The 20,277-nt window shown below is 42.5% G+C and overlaps 1 protein-coding gene across 1 annotated transcript; it reads right to left on the bottom strand.

Annotated features, from left to right (window-relative positions):
* Window positions 1–9,501: 9,501 nt before the first annotated feature.
* LOC126994933 (uncharacterized) lies at window positions 9,502–12,154 on the bottom strand. Its single transcript, XM_050854199.1, has one exon. The coding sequence runs from the start codon at window positions 11,139–11,141 to the stop codon at window positions 9,627–9,629; it is 1,515 nt and encodes a 504-aa protein (XP_050710156.1). The 5' UTR covers window positions 11,142–12,154; the 3' UTR covers window positions 9,502–9,626.
* Window positions 12,155–20,277: the final 8,123 nt, after the last annotated feature.

Here is a 20,277-nt window from a genome sequence, read left to right as displayed (position 1 = left end):
GTTAGCGCATGTGAGCCCAGGTCCACCACGCATGGTTATTATTTTTGTTTAGAACACGCAGCCCAAGGGCTGCCGTGCTGAGGCCAGGTATATTATTAGGTAAAGGTGCGTGTTCTAAAATAATAACCACGTGGTGGACCTGGTCTCACATGCGTAATCACAACCAAGCTGCTGATCGCCAACACTGCTCACCTTCCAATGGCCGCTTCCGCCGCCGCCGCCGCCACCAAAACAAATGTATGTATATGCCTTTTCACTACCATCGCTAACCACCCTAAATAGGTGACGGTATTTCTCTGCCACTTTTTACTAATGTAGTTTAAAAATAATTTGTGACTATTGAAAAAGAGAGAAACCTTACTCGCTCGCTCGCTTGCATAGAAAACGGGTGTGAATGGCAGAGTATGGAGTGTGCTACGGGGAACCGTAGTACTCCTGATATATGTACCCCCCTAAAAGTAGGTTTTTACTGGTTTGCGCAGAAAACAACTATCTACACCAAAAAAGTTCTCATATTTTGTCCTTGAAAATATAATGTGTGTCTTGAAAATAATACGCCTACTTTTCGTACATTTTTACCAGTATTCGTTCTTTTGACACTAGTTCATTTGTTATACTTCAGATCAATAAATCTTTTTGGTAAATCTTAAGACTAGCGGCTCCTAGTGGGTGTGCATTTAGGGCACGGACGGGGTTTTGACAAGCGGACAGGCGTGTTTATGTCACAAGGGGTGTATTTTTCCACGCTGGCCTCACGATTTCTTTCAAGTCGATGGGCAATGAGACTACGAGCTCCGGGGTGAAGAAAGGGAAGAGCCTGCTCGGAAAAAAACCCTTCTTGTGACATAAACACGCCTGTCCGCTTGTCAAAACCCCGTCGTACGTGCTAGAAATGTTGTAATTATCCCCACACCGTGCCCTAAACGCACACCCACTAGGAGCCGCTATTCCTAAGATTTACTGGATTTCCTCCCTTAACTATAATATGGAGGCGGAATATCGTATTTTGGAGGCGCGGAGTCAATGTACACAGTTACCCCAAACAGCTCCAGACATTCCAGGAGCCCACACCCAGAGCCCTCCGAAGGTTAGCCCTGAGCCTGGTTCTGCAGGCTTCCCCAAAAACAAAAAGAATGGCTAGTCCAGCGGTTCCCTAAATTTTTAGGCCACACACCACCTCCCAGTCCGTGACCAAGTCCACGCACCCCCGCCAAGATTCCAGCAGTACTAAGGTTCCGTCGATTTCCTGTAATTTCATCCAGTTTCTACAAATTTTGTGCTGGCAAAGTATGAGGCTCTGAGCGACGGCTATCAAAACTGAATGAATATGTACCTGCAGGGTGGATGAATGTGCTCAGAGTCTGGGTAAGATTCAAACGGAGAACGGACAACTCCCTCCGCTGAAGCGTACAGCAAACATTACTTTTAAAACAATAGCAGTTAACGATGTGTTTGGAATTTTAATGAGACATACAATCCGACATTACATTATTTTTTTTCTTACATACCCCTAGTGATCACCTCATGCCATGCGGTCAGGGTCGCCAGCAAAACCGGATCGGGGTCGAGGCTCACGCCACAACCTCAACCTCTACTATGTATTTTGTTTTTGGCAGGTATATTTTTTTGTGGGGGGAGGGGGTTCAAGCCCCTCCCCCCACTGGCCAAGATCAAGGGCTGGACTAACTGCTCACCAAAGGGCTTGGGGGGGACTGTCAGGAGTGGAGGATAGGATAGGAAAGGAAGGGAAGGGAAGGAAAGAAAAGGGAAGGGAAGGGAAGGGAAGGAAGGGAAAGGAAGGAAAGGGAAGGAAAGAAAAGGGAAGGAAAGAAAAGGGATGGGAAGGGAAGGGAAAGGAAGGAAAGAAAAGGGATGGGAAGGGAAGGGAAAGGAAGGAAAGGGAAGGAAAGAAAAGGGAAGGATAGGAATACATAGGAAGAACAGACACCAGAAGACCTATCGGTCTATCGGTCTGTTTACTGCCGCTACTCATAGCTGGGCGTTATTGCGATAAGTTATCGCGATACTTTATCGCCGTTAACGAAATCGGGTTATCGGCCATCCGCTACTTATTTAAATATATATCGGTATCTTCGTTACTTTTGTGACCAAACCAGCGATAATCATTACTTTTTCCGCCTCTTAGAAAAAAAAAACTGTCTCCTCCCTACTCCGCATGCGTGGCCCAGGCGCCCGTGTTCTATGAAAAAACTTCGGGGTATGAAATATCTGCGGTGAAGAGATTTCATACTTAGATCATCAATATTAAAACACTTGGTTATTTCTTTATGTTAGACACAAAAATCAATATTTCAAAGAGAAAAATCATTTAACTTTGCCCCCAAAATTATTATTCACTGCCTCAAATTTAAAACTCCATATTCGTTTGTGAGCATGCCATGGTATTGAAGGCACACGGTGTTGTGTTATTTGATGACCCATCGTCAAAAGCAGGCGCTTTTGTTTACAAACACTGGTCTCTCGTGAACTGTGCATGTTCAGACCAGTAAGCGTAGCTCTGTACAGTCTCGCAAAGCATTTTAACACATTAAGAGTTGCTGGAAGGCTGAATCAGACAGACAGTACCACCATCCTCGTTGTTTCTAGAACGACACTCTGTACATATAAATACAACTCGTACAGAGTGTCGTTCTAGAAACAGCAGGGGTGGTGGTAGCGGTATTGTATGTCTGATTCAGCCTTCCAGCAACATTTAATTACGGTTAAAAAGCTTTGTGAGACTGTACAGATCTACGCTTGCTGGTCTGAGCATGCGGCAGGGATGCCAAATAACACAACAAGGTTCAGGCGTTTCTAGTATTACCGTCCATATGTACGTGTCAACGTGTGGTTTTCAGGTATTATTAATTTTCTAAAATACAGATAATGAAAATTTGAATTCATCTATGTTTTTTTATTTGAAATATCAATCAAGTATCGTTTTTGCCTATCGGACTTATCGCTAGCTAGTATCGGAATTATGGGTTTATATTGGGTATCGGTTATAGGTTATTGCCTATATTTGTGTCTCCAGTTAACGAATATCGGTTATCACCGATAAGGTTTTCCATTATCAGTTATCGGTTATCGAGAATAAGGTTTTCTGTTATCGTGCCCAGCTACGCCGCTACTACTAGTAATCTATGTGTGGTAGGACAAAACAGAATAGATGAAGGCTCCTCCCCACCCACCTCTCCCTCCGGCAACGTGCCAGCAGGAAATAGTTAGAAGAGAACACCATGTACCTTTAAGGAAGAAAGGGACATGGAAATTTTACAGTAAAGAGAGAAATAAGAGGAACTTACTACCCTTAACTTACACTACTGGTAACCTAAGCTGTGGGGGAAAATGGCTTCATTACATAAGAACATAGAAACACAGGGAGACTGGAAGAGGCTGAGTGGCCTACACAGGGCAGCCCCAGAATCACCCCTAATACTCACGATGGGTGAGGTGTAGTTTCAGGGGCACAGGTGGAGGCTTGATCCTCGTTTTACCGGCGGTACTATGCACGCACCAGTACCCTGTCACCTTACTGCACCCACACCTCACTCCACCTGTCATGCGGACATTAACTGTTGCTTTACTCTATTGTTAACTTACGCTACTTGCAATCTAGGTTGTGGGGGAGAATAATATGGATTTAGGTTGAGGTTTTGCTGCACTCTGTCTGGAAACATGCGAAGAAGAGTCAGTATAATCTTATATCCCGGAAGTACTTATCTAATGAAGACTTGAAGCTATTGATACTCTGCGCTAACTACTGACGGTGGGAGTGTATTCCAGTGATCGACGACTATTATTGAAAAAACTTCTGCGCACCAATGTGTTACATCGCTTTCCCTTTAACTTCATACCGTTGCTGCGTGTTATTGTGTTGGTGTCTCTCTGAAATAGACTATCTGGGTTAATGTTGTCGAATCCATTAAAGATTTTGAACACTTCAGTTAAGTCCCCTCTTATCCTTCGCTTTTTTAGGGAAAACATATCTAAACGCTTTAAACGCTCGTCATATGTCAAGTTTCGGAGCGCTGGAATTTGTTTGGTTGCTTGTCGCTGTATCTTTTCTAGCAAAAGTTGATCTTTGATATAGTTCGGTGACCAGAACTGAAAGGTGTATTCTAGGTGTGGTCTTACAAATGCTAAATATAATCTCTTCATAAGTTTGGGTGATTTATAATCAAAGTTTCTTGAGATTAATCCAAACATCATATTGTCTTTTTTACTCGCTGCAAACATTGATCACTCATTTTAAAAGTGTTACTGATAATGACACCAAGATCTTTTTCTTGTTTTACTTTGCTGAGCTCATGTCCTTGAATCTGATATTTAAAGTTTGGATTTTTTTTCACCTATGTGCATTACTTTACATTTATCTACGTTAAAACTCATTTGCCATTTTTCGCTCCAGTCGGCAAGTCTTATTAAGTCTGATTGAATATTCTCGCAACTTTGACTGTTCATTACCGTACCGTAGGGAAGGGAAAGAAAGGAAAGGAAAGGAAAGGGAAGGGAAGGGAAGGGAAGGAAAGGAAAGGAAGGAAAGGGAAGGGAAGGGAAGGAAAGAAAAGAAAAGAAAAGGGATGGGAAGGGAAGAAAAGGGAAGGATAGGAAAGGAAGGGAAGGAAAGGAAAGGGAAGGGAAGGATAGGGAAGGAAGGGAAGGGAAGGAAAGGAAAGGAAAGGAAGGGAAGGAAAGGAAAGGGAAGGGAAGGATAGGGAAGGAAGGGAAGGAAAGGAAAGGGAAGGGAAGGATAGGGAAGGAAGGGAAGGGAAGGAAAGGAAAGGAAAGGAAAGGAAGGGAAGGAAAGGAAAGGGAAGGGAAGGATAGGGAAGGAAGGGAAGGGAAGGAAAGGAAAGGAAAGGAAAGGAAAGGAAAGGAAGGGAAGGAAAGGAAAGGGAAGGGAAGGATAGGGAAGGAAGGGAAGGAAAGAAAAGGGATGGGAAGGGAAGAAAAGGGAAGGATAGGGAAGGAAAGGAAAGGAAGGGAAGGGAAGGGAAGGATAGGGAAGGAAGGGAAGGGAAGGAAAGGAAGGGAAGGGAAGGGAACGAAAGGGAAGGGAAGGGAAGGATAGGGAAGGAAAGGAAGGAAAGGGAAGGAAAGGAAAGGAAGGAAAGGGAAGGGAAGGGAAGGAAAGAAAAGAAAAGAAAAGGGATGGGAAGGGAAGAAAAGGGAAGGATAGGAAAGGAAGGGAAGGAAAGGAAAGGGAAGGGAAGGGAAGGGAAGGAAAGGAAAGGAAAGGAAAGGGAAGGGAAGGATAGGGAAGGAAGGGAAGGGAAGGAAAGGAAAGGAAAGGAAAGGAAAGGAAGGGAAGGAAAGGAAAGGGAAGGGAAGGATAGGGAAGGAAGGGAAGGATAGGGATGGGAAGGGAAGAAAAGGGAAGGATAGGGAAGGAAAGGGAAGGATAGGGAAGGAAAGGAAAGGAAGGGAAGGGAAGGGAAGGATAGGGAAGGAAGGGAAGGGAAGGAAAGGAAGGGAAGGGAAGGGAACGAAAGGGAAGGGAAGGGAAGGATAGGGAAGGAAAGGGAAGGAAAGGAAAGGAAGGAAAGGGAAGGGAAGGAAAGAAAAGAAAAGAAAAGGGATGGGAAGGGAAGAAAAGGGAAGGATAGGAAAGGAAGGGAAGGAAAGGAAAGGGAAGGGAAGGATAGGGAAGGAAGGGAAGGAAAGGAAAGGAAAGGAAAGGAAAGGAAAGGAAGGGAAGGAAAGGAAAGGAAAGGGAAGGGAAGGATAGGGAAGGAAGGGAAGGAAAGAAAAGGGATGGGAAGGGAAGGATAGGGAAGGAAAGGGAAGGAAGGGAAGGGAAGGGAAGGATAGGGAAGGAAGGGAAGGAAAGGAAAGGGAAGGAAAGGAAGGGAAGGGAACGAAAGGGAAGGGAAGAAAAGAGAAGGGAATGGAAGGATAGGGAAGGGAAGGGAAGGGAAGGAAAGGAAAGGAAAGGAAAGGAACGGAAAGGAAAGGAAGGGAAGGAAAGGGAAGAAAAGGGAAGGGAAGGATAGGGAAGGGAAGAAAAAGGAAGGGAAGGGAAGGATAGGGAAAGAAGGGAAGGGAAGGATAGGGAAGGAAAGGAAGGAAAGGGAAGGAAAGGAAAGGAAGGGGAGAGAAGGGAAGGAAAGGAAGGGAAGGAAAGGAAGGGAAGAAAAGGAAGGGAAGGGATAGGAAGAAAAGGGAAGGGAAGGGAAGGAAGGAAGGAAGGAGAAGGGAAGGAGAGGGAAGGGATAGGAAGAAAAGGAAAGGAAGGAAGGAGAAGGGAAGGAAGGGAAGGGAAGGAAGGAAGGAAAGGGAAGGGAAGGAAGGGAAGGAAGGAGAAGGGAAGGAAGGGAAGGGAAGGAAAGGAAGGAAGAAGGGAAGGAAAGGAAGGGAAAGGAAGGGAAGAAAAGGAAGGGAAGGGATAGGAAGAAAAGGGAAGGGAAGGGAAGGAAAGAAAGGAAGGAAGGAGAAGGGAAGGAAGGGAAGGAGAGGGAAGGGATAGGAAGAAAAGGGAAGGGAAGGGAAGGAAAGGAAGGAAGGAGAAGGGAAGGAAGGGAAGGGAAGGAAGGGAAGGAAGGAGAAGGGAAGGAAGGGAAGGGAAGGAAAGGAAGGAAGAAGGGAAGGAAGGAAAGGGAAGGGAAGGAAGGGAAGGGAAGAAAGTACAGGAAGGAAGAGAGAGAAAGGAGGATAAAGGGAGAAAGATAAAATTAAAGATATGAAGAAAAGATGAGATAAGAGAAAGAGAGAGAGAGAAAGAGATAACAAGGAGAGAGATAAAAGAAGGGAGAGGAGAGAAGGAAAATGAAAGAGGAATAATGAGAGAGAGAGAGAGAGAGAGAGAGAGAGAGAGAGAGAGAGAGAGAGAGAGAATTACATAGAAAATCAGACCACACAGACCCCATGGTCCAGACTTGGTGGTCTGTCCTTAAACCTAAGTGATTTTACATTAATCAGAAGGCTCCAAAACATTGCATTTCTACTCTAGTTGATATTAAGTTCAAGGAAGTGACGGTCGAGCTTGTTTTTGAAGGAGTCAATCGTGTTACACTGGACCACTGATGGTGGGAGCTTATTCCATTCTCACACTACAACGTTGGTGAAGAAAAATTTGGTGCAGTCTGAATTTACTTGTCTACATTTGAGTTTTATGCCATTGTTCCTTGTTCGCAAAGTGTCATCGATCATAAACAATTTTGTTCTGTCTACATTCGTGAAACCATTAAGTATTTTAAAACATTCGATCAGTTTTCCTCGGAGGCGACGTTTCTCAAGAGAGAACATGTTAAGGGTGGAAAGCCTTTTTTCGTAAGATTTGTTGCACAAGGAAGGGATCATTTTTGTTGCTCGACGCTGAACACCTTCTAGTTTAGCAATATCCTTTGCATGGTGGGGAGACCAAAACTGTAACGCTCATTCCAAGTGGGGTCTGACTAAACTATTGTAGAGCGGAAGTATTACATCTTTATTCTTGAATAAAAAGTTTCTTTTAATGAAGCCCAACATTCTGTTCGCTTTATTTGCTGCATTGATGCATTGATGTGAGAATTTGAGGTTTGACGCGATTTTGACCCCCAAGTCTTTAACGCATTAAACACTTTTGAGTTTAACGCCGCGCATTTCGTAATCGAACTTCTTATTTTTTGTTCCAACTTGAAGGACCTGGCACTTGTCTACGTTAAAGGGCATCTCCCATTTATCCGACCAAGATGAAATTTTGTGCAAATCCTCTTGGAGGCTTTGCCTGTCTTCATCAGTGAGAACCGAGTTACCAATCTTTGTGTCGTCTGCAAATTTACTAATGCGATTATTGAGTCCAACATCCACATCGTTAATGTAAATAATGAAGAGCACTGGGCCAAGAACCGAGCCCTGAGGGACGCCACTAAAGGCTGTTCACTTAACTCTGAGCCGTGGAGCCGAGCCTCATTTGTAACGAGGCCGCTGATTGGCTGGCTGTCTCTCGCTTACCCTGTGTTGAAAGGCTGCATAATGAATGCTCGCGTGGCACATGTCTATGTTTTATTCGTTATATCTTGTCTCATACACATAACAGACCATTTTTGTTGGTACCGTTGCAGTCAGCAGTGAATGCAGAAGCTTCGATACTCAGGGAAAAACTATTACTAAGCAATAATAAAGAAGTTTTAGCGAGTTGAAGCGGAAATTTTCTTGCGATATCTTTATAACACTGTTTATTTATTATCATTTCCTGTGTAAATATTTAAAGGAATGCTGTTATAAACGATTGCGTTTCATAAAAGAATGTCTCCTGAACGGAATGCAATCATCAAATTATAGTTAGATGATAATATAAGCGGATTACTGAATTATTTATGAGCATGTGTCACTTTCGGGAAGAGGGAGCAGCGAGGCAGCACGACACAAGGCTGTGTAGGGAGGTGGGGACGGGGGTAAGGAGAGCGCTGATTGGCTGGCGGCCTCTCTCACTCACCGTGTTGAGAGGCAGTGTATAATGGTATATGTTTATGTTTTATTCGTTATATCTTGTCTCATGTACGTGACAGATAATTTCTGTTGGTACCTTTAGACTCGGCAATGAATGGGGAACTTTCGCTACTCAGGAAAAAGATAGCAATAAGCAACTATAAAGAAATTTTGGCGAGTTGAAGTGAAAGCTTTCTTCCGATATCTTTATAACGCTGTTTATTTATCATCATTTCCTGAATAAATATTCAAAGGTATGCTGCTATAAACTATTGCATTTCATTGAGGGATGTCTCCTGAATGCAATACAATTGTCAACTTATAGTTAGAAGGTAATGTAAGTGAATTACAAAATAATTTATGGGAAGGTATGACTCATGAGGGAAAGGGCGGCCGGGCGGAGTGCCGGCCAGGCGGCAGACTCATGCTGCAGGTGAGGGGGAGGGGAGGCTCAGGCAGTGAAGACAGCACAGCAGTGAGGGGGGAAAATATATAGGCCGGGTGTCCTGCATGCATTATTTATTATTTTACTTACTTGATTTTACTTATAGATACGATGCATCCTTTGGCACAACATGAAAGTAATGGTGCTAATCTGACGATTATTGACACTGGATTGATAGTTTTTCCTGTGGAACATATAGGTTATATAGCTACATGAAATAAAATCACGCCATGAAGATAGGACTTCTTCCCGCTAAGGTTTGCGAGGCCACACACACACACACACACACACACACACACACACACACAGCTTTAGGAAGGAGGTGCCACTTTACATAATTCTAAAGGAAAGCATGGTTGTGTGGGATATGGTTCCAGTGATATAGGTGCATATAAGGCAAGAGTTACCATAGCTGAGGCTTTATATTGGCATTTTACAACAATGGTTTCATTTATATTACTTTACAGGAATATAGGAAAACAATGGAATTTACATCTTCCTCATTTATTTACACATAAACGTAATATAGTCTAAGAAAATATTTTGTTTGGCAATGTTCATCCAATATTTATCCTTTAATCTTAAACAAGTACATTTGTTGCGTCTTTCCTTCTTTAGAGAGAGAGAGAGAGAGAGAGAGAGAGAGAGAGAGAGAGAGAGAGAGAGAGAGAGAGAGAGAGAGAAGTCAAACCATGTCAAAAGATTGTCTGGAAAATAAGATGAAATTATGTGTTGCGTCTGTCGTCGAGTTCACAAGCATACAAAGAGGTTACACAAACTCATCACCACTTCCCTCGCTTGTTTCATCGGTCTCATCATTGATATTCACTACAAAGTTTTCAAGAAGATGTTCCCTAGCGATGTCTTTACTTCTGTATTCATCCTCTATTTTCTTAACATGAGCAATACACTTTTTCCAGTCTTCCTTGGTGACTTTATTTATTGCTGCTCTTGTAAGTTCATCGACAATTTTAAGGGACTGATTTGAATTAGAGTTTTTGGACCGAACGTCACTCTTTACCTGTGCCCAAATAAGTTCTATTGGATTAAACTGGCAGTAATAAGGTGGCAGTCGCAGCACTTGATGTCCATTGGCACGGGCTATTTCATCAATCACGTATCTCTGCTTTTCTTTGTTTAGTTTTGCTATTTGTATTAGTTTCTGTTTTGACACTGATGGATCGTGTTGGACGTTATTAGCAGAAAGCCATTCAACAATTTCACTTTTCCTGTTGCTGCACGTTGGAATTTTATTTTCAATTTTGCTGTGGTAAGACGCGTTGTCCATGATTATTAGCGATCTTTCATTTATGTTTGGTAGCAGCTGCTCCTCAAACCACCTTTTGAATTTTTCATGGTCCATGGAATCATGGTAATCACCTTTTGCACCAAACTTTGACCGAAACAGCATTAGTGCACCCTGAACAAAACCCTCTTCACTTCCGGCGTGTACCACGATGAATCTTGAGCCTTTACCAGTTTTAAGTTTCGGTCCAACTGATCCATCAGCCACTGCCCAGCATCGTTGCACACATTCATTTTGGTTTACCCATGTTTCATCAATGTACACTTCTTGTCTGCGTGTGGAGGGGCTGCAATTTCTATTTTTTTCAATCAGTCTTAAGTATTCAGTTCTATGTGCCACAATGTCACCTCGCTCCATTAAAATAGCTCTGCCACTTGTCACTTTTTTGTGCCGAAATCCAAGCCCTCTCACAATTTTCCACAATGTTGTTTTTCCACCATGGTAATTCACTGGCTCCTCCTTTACTTTCTCAAGAAGGGCAGATAAAGTTGGCAGTTCTCCTCTTTCATAGAAAGATAAAATTTCCTTCCTGATGCAGTCCTTGTCAAAACTGTCGATGTTGCCCCTCAGTCTCACTCTCTTGCTTTGCTGAACAGGTGAAGGGAGGATGCTGCCGCCATGTCTAGCTGCCTCTTGCCTAATCCTTTTCACTGTGCTTACTGACACATCTGTAGCCTTCGAGGTTTTCTCCACTACTTCACTGCTGGAATCTGTCCCCCACTGTCCGCGAAAGAAATGGTACACATTCAGTATTATTTTCCTGGTCTGACTTCTAAATCTGTGCACTGCATCACGAGCTGCACTGCCATCTCCAGTTGTCTGTTCAACTGCATCACCCCCTTCAGCTTCACTGCCATCTTCAGATGTTTTGTTGATACCTTCAATAATGCTGCCTCCTTCAGCCATGATGGGGTGTCCAGCACAGCTAAAAAGAAAGAAAAAAAAACAAAAAAAAACAGCTGTTAGGTTGACTGACATTGTAAAGTTTGGTAGACAATATGTGACGTTCCTTAAATTTTAGACAATTTAATTATATAGTTCACACTGTGAGGTTGACATTAAGTTGGCAGACAATGGGAGATGACTGTCACTGTGATAGACACAAAGGTTTACAACTTAACATTAACATTTAACAGACACTTAGGAACTCAAGACTTACCGATATAATGGATCGAGTAAAGATGTTGACACTGCAAAGGCTGGCGGCTATTTCTTGAATGCACCTGATGTCAAGGTCGTGACCTATTTATGACGTCTGTGCGGACGCAAAAGTAGCGAGGTTATCTCCGTGGTCGAAATAGAGTCTCTGCCGCTGAATTTGTGTTTTCTCGGACCCATTCACACTTAATTTATAGGAAATATGGAACAGGTGTTCATGAGTAGATGTCTTCATATGATAAAATTCAATGAGAAGATGTGCAACGTATTGTCTGGATGACGGTTTGTAATTAATACACTGAATAATAGTGAAATACATAAGCAATTGTCACTTATCATGCCACGCCCACTTTCTTCACTCCAGTCTAGCCCATTCTTCTACCCCCTCACCCACCCTTGATCCAGTCACAACTGGACTTAATTCCTGATCCAGTCACAACTGGATTATGCTCCCACCGTGACTTAATTCCTTCACCTATACCTAACCTTCTCTCTCTCTCTCTCTCTCTCTCTCTCTCTCTCTCTCTCTCTCTCTCTCTCTCTCTCTCTCAGAAGTAGCATTTCCTAAACGCGGGACATGACATGCTTTGAGGCATTTTCTAATTTCACGGTTCAAGGTAGGCTATATTACACACATTTTTTTTGTTTTACTCACAATACCACACCGTCCAGGCATTTAAGAAAAGAAATGGGGGGTAAAGTGTTCATGGCGTGATTTTATTTCATGTAGCTATATAACCTATATGTTCCACAGGAAAAACTATCAATCCAGTGTCAATAATCGTCAGATTAGCACCATTACTTTCATGTTGTGCCAAAGGATGCATCGTATCTATAAGTAAAATAATAAATAATGCATGCAGGACACCCGGCCTATATATTTTCCCCCCTCACTGCTGTGCTGTCTTCACTGCCTGAGCCTCCCCTCCCCCTCACCTGCAGCATGAGTCTGCCGCCTGGCCGGCCGCACTCCGCCGCTCGCCCTTTCCATGAGTCATACCTTCCCATAAATTATTTTGTAATTCACTTACATTACCTTCTAACTATAAGTTGACAATTGTATTGCATTCAGGAGACATCCCTCAATGAAATGCAATAGTTTATAGCAGCATACCTTTGAATATTTATTCAGGAAATGATGATAAATAAACAGCGTTATAAAGATATCGGAAGAAAGCTTTCACTTCAACTCGCCAAAATTTCTTTATAGTTGCTTATTGCTATCTTTTTCCTGAGTAGCGAAAGTTCCCCATTCATTGCCGAGTCTAAAGGTACCAACAGAAATTATCTGTCACGTACATGAGACAAGATATAACGAATAAAACATAAACATATACCATTATACACTGCCTCTCAACACGGTGAGTGAGAGAGGCCGCCAGCCAATCAGCGCTCTCCTTACCCCCGTCCCCACCTCCCTACACAGCCTTGTGTCGTGCTGCCTCGCTGCTCCCTCTTCCCGGCGAGTGACACATGCTCATAAATAATTCAGTAATCCGCTTATATTATCATCTAACTATAATTTGATGATTGCATTCCGTTCAGGAGACATTCTTTTATGAAACGCAATCGTTTATAACAGCATTCCTTTAAATATTTACACAGGAAATGATAATAAATAAACAGTGTTATAAAGATATCGCAAGAAAATTTCCGCTTCAACTCGCTAAAACTTCTTTATTATTGCTTAGTAATAGTTTTTCCCTGAGTATCGAAGCTTCTGCATTCACTGCTGAGTGCAACGGTACCAACAAAAATGGTCTGTTATGTGTATGAGACAAGATATAACGAATAAAACATAGACATGTGCCACGCGAGCATTCATTATGCAGCCTTTCAACACAGGGTGAGCGAGAGAGCCAGCCAGCCAATCAGCGCCTCATAAATGAGGCTCGGCTCCACGGCTCAGAGTTAAGTGAACAGCCTTTAGTGACCGGCGCCCACTTTGAGTTAAATCCATCAATCACAACTCTTTGTTGTCTGTTGCTCAACCAATTCACGATCCATTGGTTTACTTGACCGTCAACGCTTATTTGCTTTAATTTCTAAAGTAATTTATGATGTGGGACTTTATCAAACGCTTTCTGGAAATCAAGATAGACTACGTCCAATGATTTGGTTACATCATAAACTGAGAAGAGATCGTTATAAGAGGTCAGTAGGTTTGACAGGCAGGATCTTTTGTTACGGAAGCCATGTTATGAATCCCCAATTAATGAGTGGCTTTCGAGGTAACTCACAATTTTGTCTATTTATGCTCTCAAGTAGCTTACCTACAATTGAAGTTAGACTAATGGGTCGGTATTTACCTGGTACTTTTTTGTCTCCTTTCTTAAAAATCGGCGTCACGTTAGCCTTTTTCCAATCCGAATGGACGATGCCTTGTCACAAGGACATATTGAATATGGTAGTGAGGGAGGAGAGTATTTCGCTCTTTGTTTCTTTAAGCAGTATAGGATATACTTTGTCGGGTCCAGGACTTTTATTTGTTTTAAGTGAGTGGAGAGCTTTAAGGACTTCATCGATGTTATTTCAAAATTATGAAATGCCTGAATTTGCTCTTTACAACACTCCCACACGGCCTCTGCGTGTAACGAAACACACGAGAAATTAATCCAGACAAGGAAAGGTTTGCCGGCGCCGGGGATCGAACCCGCGATCAGCGTAACGGGAGAGCCACTCCCTTACCAGTCGGCCAAAGAGGTACCCCACTGGCTAAGTGGGTTATGGGAGGCTCGCCCATCAGACAAATCGTGTCATTACAGTTAGGCAATGCATGCTCGAGATTTACAATAGTACTGGTGTTGGTGGTAGAGGGAGGAAGACTGTTAGTGTTAAACACCGAGGAAAAGTAATTGTTTAAGAGGTTTGCAATGTGTTGGCTGTCAGTCACTAGTGCACCGTCGCTGTTTGTTAAAGGTCCAATACCACTTTTGATCGCCTTTCTGTTGTTTATGTAACTGAAGAAAGATTTCGGATTATTTTTACAGTTGGCTGCAATATTTTCTTCATATCTACGCTTTGCCTGACATACTAGTCTTTTTAGTCGTCACCTGGCATCATTATAAAGTCTAATATTTTCGGGCGTGCTTTGTTCTTTCTTTAACCTGTAAAACAATTTTCTCATTGACTGATTGTTTAATTTCACTATTAAACCACGGTGGACTTTTATTAGTGTTAATTCGCTTTTCGCACAAGGGGACGAATGTGTTCTGCTGAGCGAGTAAGTGATTTTTAAAGCTTAGCCAGGCTTCCTCTACGTTGCCGTCATCTGATTGTTGTATTTCTGTTAGTTTTTGTCGGATTTCTACGAAGTTAGCTCTTTTGAAATTGGGCACCTTTACTTTATTTTCAGTCACTGATGATTGAGCTCTAATGTCGACGTGCACTAATTTATGATCGCAAGAACCGAGGTGTTCTCCTACCGTGACATTACTGACTAGGTTATCTTGGGTCGTTATAACAAGGTCGAGTATATTATTTTGTCGAGTTGGCTCAGAAACCATTTGGCTTAGATAATTTTCTTCCAGAAATTCGATCATTCTATGTGACTCACCTTCTGTACCTGACAGTGTCGCCCAGTCGATATGGGGGAGGCTAAAGTCTCCTAATATCAGTGAGTCGTTGTTATTAAGTGACTGCCTTAAGACGCTGTACATTTCAAGGTCGTCATCGAGTGATTGCACGGGAGGTCTGTAGGTGACATATATTTAAATTGACTTTTGCAATGTTTACTCGCACGACAAATGTTGAACGTTACTGTTTCTTGGTGTTTTGTCAGTGGGTTGCAAATAGCTTTTGATGAAAAGGGCGACGCCACCACCTCTACAGTTTACACGATCTTTGTTGAAGAGTCTGTAGTCATCTATGTTGTATTCGGAACTTAAATCAATATTTGTGGTGTCGATAAATGTTTCGGTTATAGCAATTACGTCAAAATTTTCTGTTAGAGCAAGACATCTCAGTTCATCAAATTTGTTTCTTAGGCTACGTGCATTGAAACTAAGGATTTTTAAGTTATCTAGAGGCTTGGTAATAGAGGTGGTGGTACTTGCGGGATCACGGTTACGGGTTTGTTGCGATGCACGGCGTCTATTTACATGGAGAGAGAGAGAGAGAGAGAGAGAGAGAGAGAGAGAGAGAGAAATAATAATAATAATAATAGTAATAATAATTAAAAAATATTAATAACCGTCTTTATCCACAGCTCTGAAGAACGAAGGAAGGAAGGAAGGCCATCTTGGAAGACTCAAGACCCTGTCACCCCAGTCCAAAGAAAGGTCAAGGAGGTCACATTACGAAGGAGCAGACCAGTCAACTAGTCCCTTGTTAAGTCATTGGAAAGGGAAGGGAAGGATAGGCAAGGGAAGGGAAGGAAAGGATAGGGAAGGGAAGGGGAGGATAGGGAAGGAAAGGAAAGGAAACATGGAAACATGGAAATGCAGGCAACAGAAAGCCTATTGGCTCATTATTAGGTCGCCTGCTTGGGTGATTTAATCTGCTCGACAGCCACTTGGGGCTTGAGGAGCAGATGAAAGCACCTCGTTATTCAGTTTACTCCCGACGCAGCAAAATGACGGTCAATTCTGTATTTGAAGTTGATGGTATTCTCATCAACTGGAAGATTGTTTCAGTGGCGGATGACTCAGTTTGAAAAGAAACTCCTACTAATGTCTGTGTTACATCGACTCAACTGAATGGGTAAACCGTTATTTCTAGTTCTTGAGTTGGTTTGCAGTTCAAAGAATTTGGAGTAATCGACGTTATTGAACTTTTTCAGGTATTTGAAGACTTGAATCATATCCTCAGAGGCGTCTTTTTCTCCAGTGTAAAGAGATTGAGTCACTTGAGTCGCTCGCACGGTTGAGCCCTTAAGGTTGCAATCATCTTCGTATGCGCGCCTTTGAATCCTTTCCAGTAAATCAATGTCCTTTCTGTAATTAGGAGACCAGAACTGTACTGCATACTCGAGATGCGGTCTTACCATGGAATTATACAAGGATAGCATCACGTCTGGTGTTTTACACTCGAAGTTCCTCGCTATGAACCCGAGCATAGTGTTGGCTTTGTTATATGCTTTTTTACAGTGATTCGCGTGTTTCAGGTCACTGCTGATAGTGACTCCAAGATCCTTTTCCTCCTGCATTGCCTGCAGAGGTTTCCCATTCATGATGTATGTGTGGTTACTATTTTGGGACCCAATGTGCATGACTTTGCATTTGTCAACATTAAATGACATTTGCCATTTTTCCAACCATTCGATAATGTGATTGAGGTCTCTCTGAATGATTTCGCAGTCGGTCTTTGTGAGGGCCTTTCCACCCACCTTGGTGTCATTAGCAAATTTCAATATTGTGGATTTCAGTCCTGATTCGAGGTCACTGATCTATATGATCAATAGAATGGATCCCAGCACTGACCCTTGAGGCTCTCCACTAGTGACTGGAAGCCAATCAGAAGGCTGTCCGTTGAGTAGTACTTGTTGTTTTCTGCTGGTGAGCCAAACTCTTATCCACGCAATCAGATTGGCTCCAATGTCCGCCGAGTGCGGTTTCTTAAGGAGTCACTCGTGTGGTACCTTGTCAAAGGCTTTTTGAAAGTCCAGGTATATAACATCACTGGGGATGTGGGCATCTCAGTTCTTATATATACCTTGGAAGAAGTCTAATAAATTTGTTAGGCAGAAGCGCTTGTTTCTGAAGCCATGCTGGGTGTCGGAGATTATATTATTGTCTTCTAGAAACTTAACAAGTTTATCTCTAATAATCTTTTGAGTATTTTTCCTGCCACTGATGTCAAACTTATGGGCCTGTAGTTTAATGCAACGCTTTTGTCTCCTTTTTTGAAAATTGATGTTACGTTCGCCATCTTCCACTCTTCCGGGACCTTGTTCAGTTGAACTGACCGGTTGAATATATTAGTGAGTGGCTCAAGTATTTGTTGTTTAAGCTCTTTTAATAACCGGGGGACAAACTGTCGGGTCCCGTTGACTTGTTCGTGTCGAGTTTGTCCAAGCACTTTTTCACTTCTTGGTCGCTTATCGAGTCAATTTCCAGGGGCGTGATCCCCCTCGGCGGGTCAGGGCCCTCAGGAATGGTTTCAATGTCCTCGACTGTGAATACGGATGCGAAGTTACTGTTGAGGATTCTGGCCATCTGTTTACTCTCCCGAGTTACAGATCCAGTCTCGTCTGTCAGGGGGTTACTTTCGTACCCAGGGAATGACAGTTCGGATTTTAGATGTGCAGAGTTGGCCCAAGTCTCTGTGATGGCTACCACATCTGGTTTCTCTGTTGCAATATACCCCCTAATTTCGTCCTTTTTGGGTATTAAACTACGTGCATTTGTGTACATGATAGAAATGTGACCCCTGTTTTTGCTGTGACGAGTTGTACCAGTTCGCTTGTCGGAGGCGTCGTTAGTTACACAGTTTCTTGTGAGTCGCACCGACGCTACGGATGGTTGAAAGGAAATGAAACGAAAGGGAAGGGAAGGGAAGGATAGGGAAGGGAAAGGGAGGATAGGGAAGGGAAGGAAGAGAAGGATAGGGAAGGAAAGGAAAGGAAAGGAAAGGGAAGGGAAGGGAAGAAAAGGAATGGAAAGGAATCAACAGAGGAGTACATAGTTCAGCTTACAGTCACATACAGTTAGATACATACAGTTACACTCGTATAGATTTACATACAGTTTCGAAGGTGTTTGACTCAGTGCATCGTGGATTGGCCTGGCCCATGGTGTTATGGACTCGCTCAACACAAGTACAGTAAACCGTCGATATGACGGACTAATTTGGGGGGGAACTTAGTCCGTTAGTGCCGAAAGTCCGTTATAAGTGGCGAAGATTTAAAAAAACGTAAAATAATAAATCGCCGAACCTAGTAAACATAGGTATGTATATTTTTTATTTTGTATGTTGTGTGCACGTTGTCTGTATAGCCGCACAGCACACTTGGCGACGGACTGCGAGGCACTGAGGCTGCTAGGTTGGCAGTGAGGTCTTGCATGGGGCCGACAGTATTACGGGTATGGGTAAAATTTTACAAGCGCCCATCTCCCACTGGCAGACAAAACTTTTTTTTTGGTAGTTTTCGGTGTGTTATGAAATAATCTGCAAACTGTTTCTGTCACAAATAATTAAATGATTGACTTTTCAATGCCTGTGTTACACCCGCTGCAGCACCCGCAAAATAACTCGCAGAGAGACATGTTCAACTTGCTTAGTTTGTACATTTCACTCACTGCTCACAAAGATCACAAGTGGATAAACTAGAACAAAACCAGGTTAATTAATGTTTTTCCTGCCGTGTATTCCACCAGTGTGCATGCGTGGTGGACAGCAGAGTGACTTATTTCTGCGAGGAGGTATTTCTCGGAACACCAGTCCGCGAACTGGACCACGCACACCGCCGCCATGTCCCATCCCCTGGCCATGTATTTCCGCCTCACTGCGTGCTCCATTAAATTTAACCCACAGTGTCGTTTTTGTCATCAATAGGGTCATACCAGGTTGCACTTTTATTTTTTTATTTCCTAAAAATGTTTAAAAAAATACAAATTATTTGATATATGTATTATTTATATGCGAGGAATGTAACCCTAGATTGTTCGCTGTCTTATTTTTCTGTCTCAGAGCTAACGATGTCATACCAGGAAAGGGCAATTTATCTTTAATTTTTTTTAGAGCCTATATTCTTTCTATTATAAACACTTCTCACAACCGTAAAGCGTGAGTAATTTATAAGTACTTCTTTACATCACAAAATCCTCAAAAAATAAACAGGAATTGTAAGTACAAGAAAATGGTTGGATGCGCATCAGGCAACACCGCTCGCTTCAAGGCCGTCTGTACTACAACCGTAGTTCACAAAGTTCAGCAAAACACTATGAAGCTTCCGACGATAAGTTTTCATTTCCGATCACTGTGAACCATAATTTACAATTCCACATGCCTTACTAATTATAGAATCGAGGAGTAATTACCTAGAAGACAGTAACTTCTTGTATAATGATTTTTGTTGGAATGCGGACAAATGTACAGAAAGGCTTTTTAACATCCATTTAAAAATACGAAGACTTGTCAAATTATTCCTCTTTACTGTCAATGAACAATGTTACATACACAAATAAAAATAAAGGGCGTATAAGCCCTCAAAAGAGCTTGCGTATATATACGTACTAAACACTTTCCTAAGAGGTACGTATATGTACGTACTAAACACTGTACGGGTTAATGACCAAACATAACTTAGCCTAACCTACCTAAGGTGGGGTTCAGTCCTCCTCGACACTCTTAAGCTGTGCCTGTACCGACACTCACAAACACTTGGCTATTTTCCATTACATTTATGCCTTGGATTGATGCATGAGACTTTCTTGTAGTGTAAATACGTTCTTCATTTGAACGGAAACCACGAGGAGGAAAGTATTTCATGAGGTGGGCTGAGGCAGACTACTGGAACCGAAAGATGGGGCAGCAGATAAAGGGAGGAGGGCGAGGTGACTAGCAGACGCTGTTGTAGTTACCAGAAGCAGGTGGCTCAAAAACTATTCTTGGTCGGTCCCCGTGGATTTCTAACCGTCTGACCTCGTCCGTCATATCTGAAATCCGTTATAAGCGGGTCCGTTACACCCAGGGTTTACTGTATAGTTAAGGTCAATTTGCCTACAGTTTAGATAGATAGTTTTATACAGTTTAGACTTAGCTTTCTTTCTTTCTTTCTCTTTAAAGTTAATATTGCCTTTGTTATAGAGTTCAGCTTCCTCTCACTAGGTAGGCATAGACATAGGCCTATACAGTTTTAGTTAGCTTTCTTTCCATATAAGTCTTTTCAGCTTCCTCTCACTAGGTAGGCATAGACATAGGCCTATACAATTTAGTTAGCTTTCTTTCCATATAACAGTCTTATACGGTTAGCTATACATACAGTAGTTGACAGTTTATTTTGTTTGTATATATC

Source organism: Eriocheir sinensis, unplaced genomic scaffold, assembly GCF_024679095.1.
Source record: "Eriocheir sinensis breed Jianghai 21 unplaced genomic scaffold, ASM2467909v1 Scaffold926, whole genome shotgun sequence".
NCBI lineage: Eukaryota > Metazoa > Arthropoda > Malacostraca > Decapoda > Varunidae > Eriocheir > Eriocheir sinensis.
This window is presented reverse-complemented; position numbering and strand designations above follow the sequence as displayed.

Coding starts and splice junctions, on each gene's coding strand:
- LOC126994933 (XM_050854199.1), bottom strand. CDS start 11,141: ATGTCAGTCAACCTAACAGCTGTTTTTTTTTGTTTTTTTTTCTTTCTT.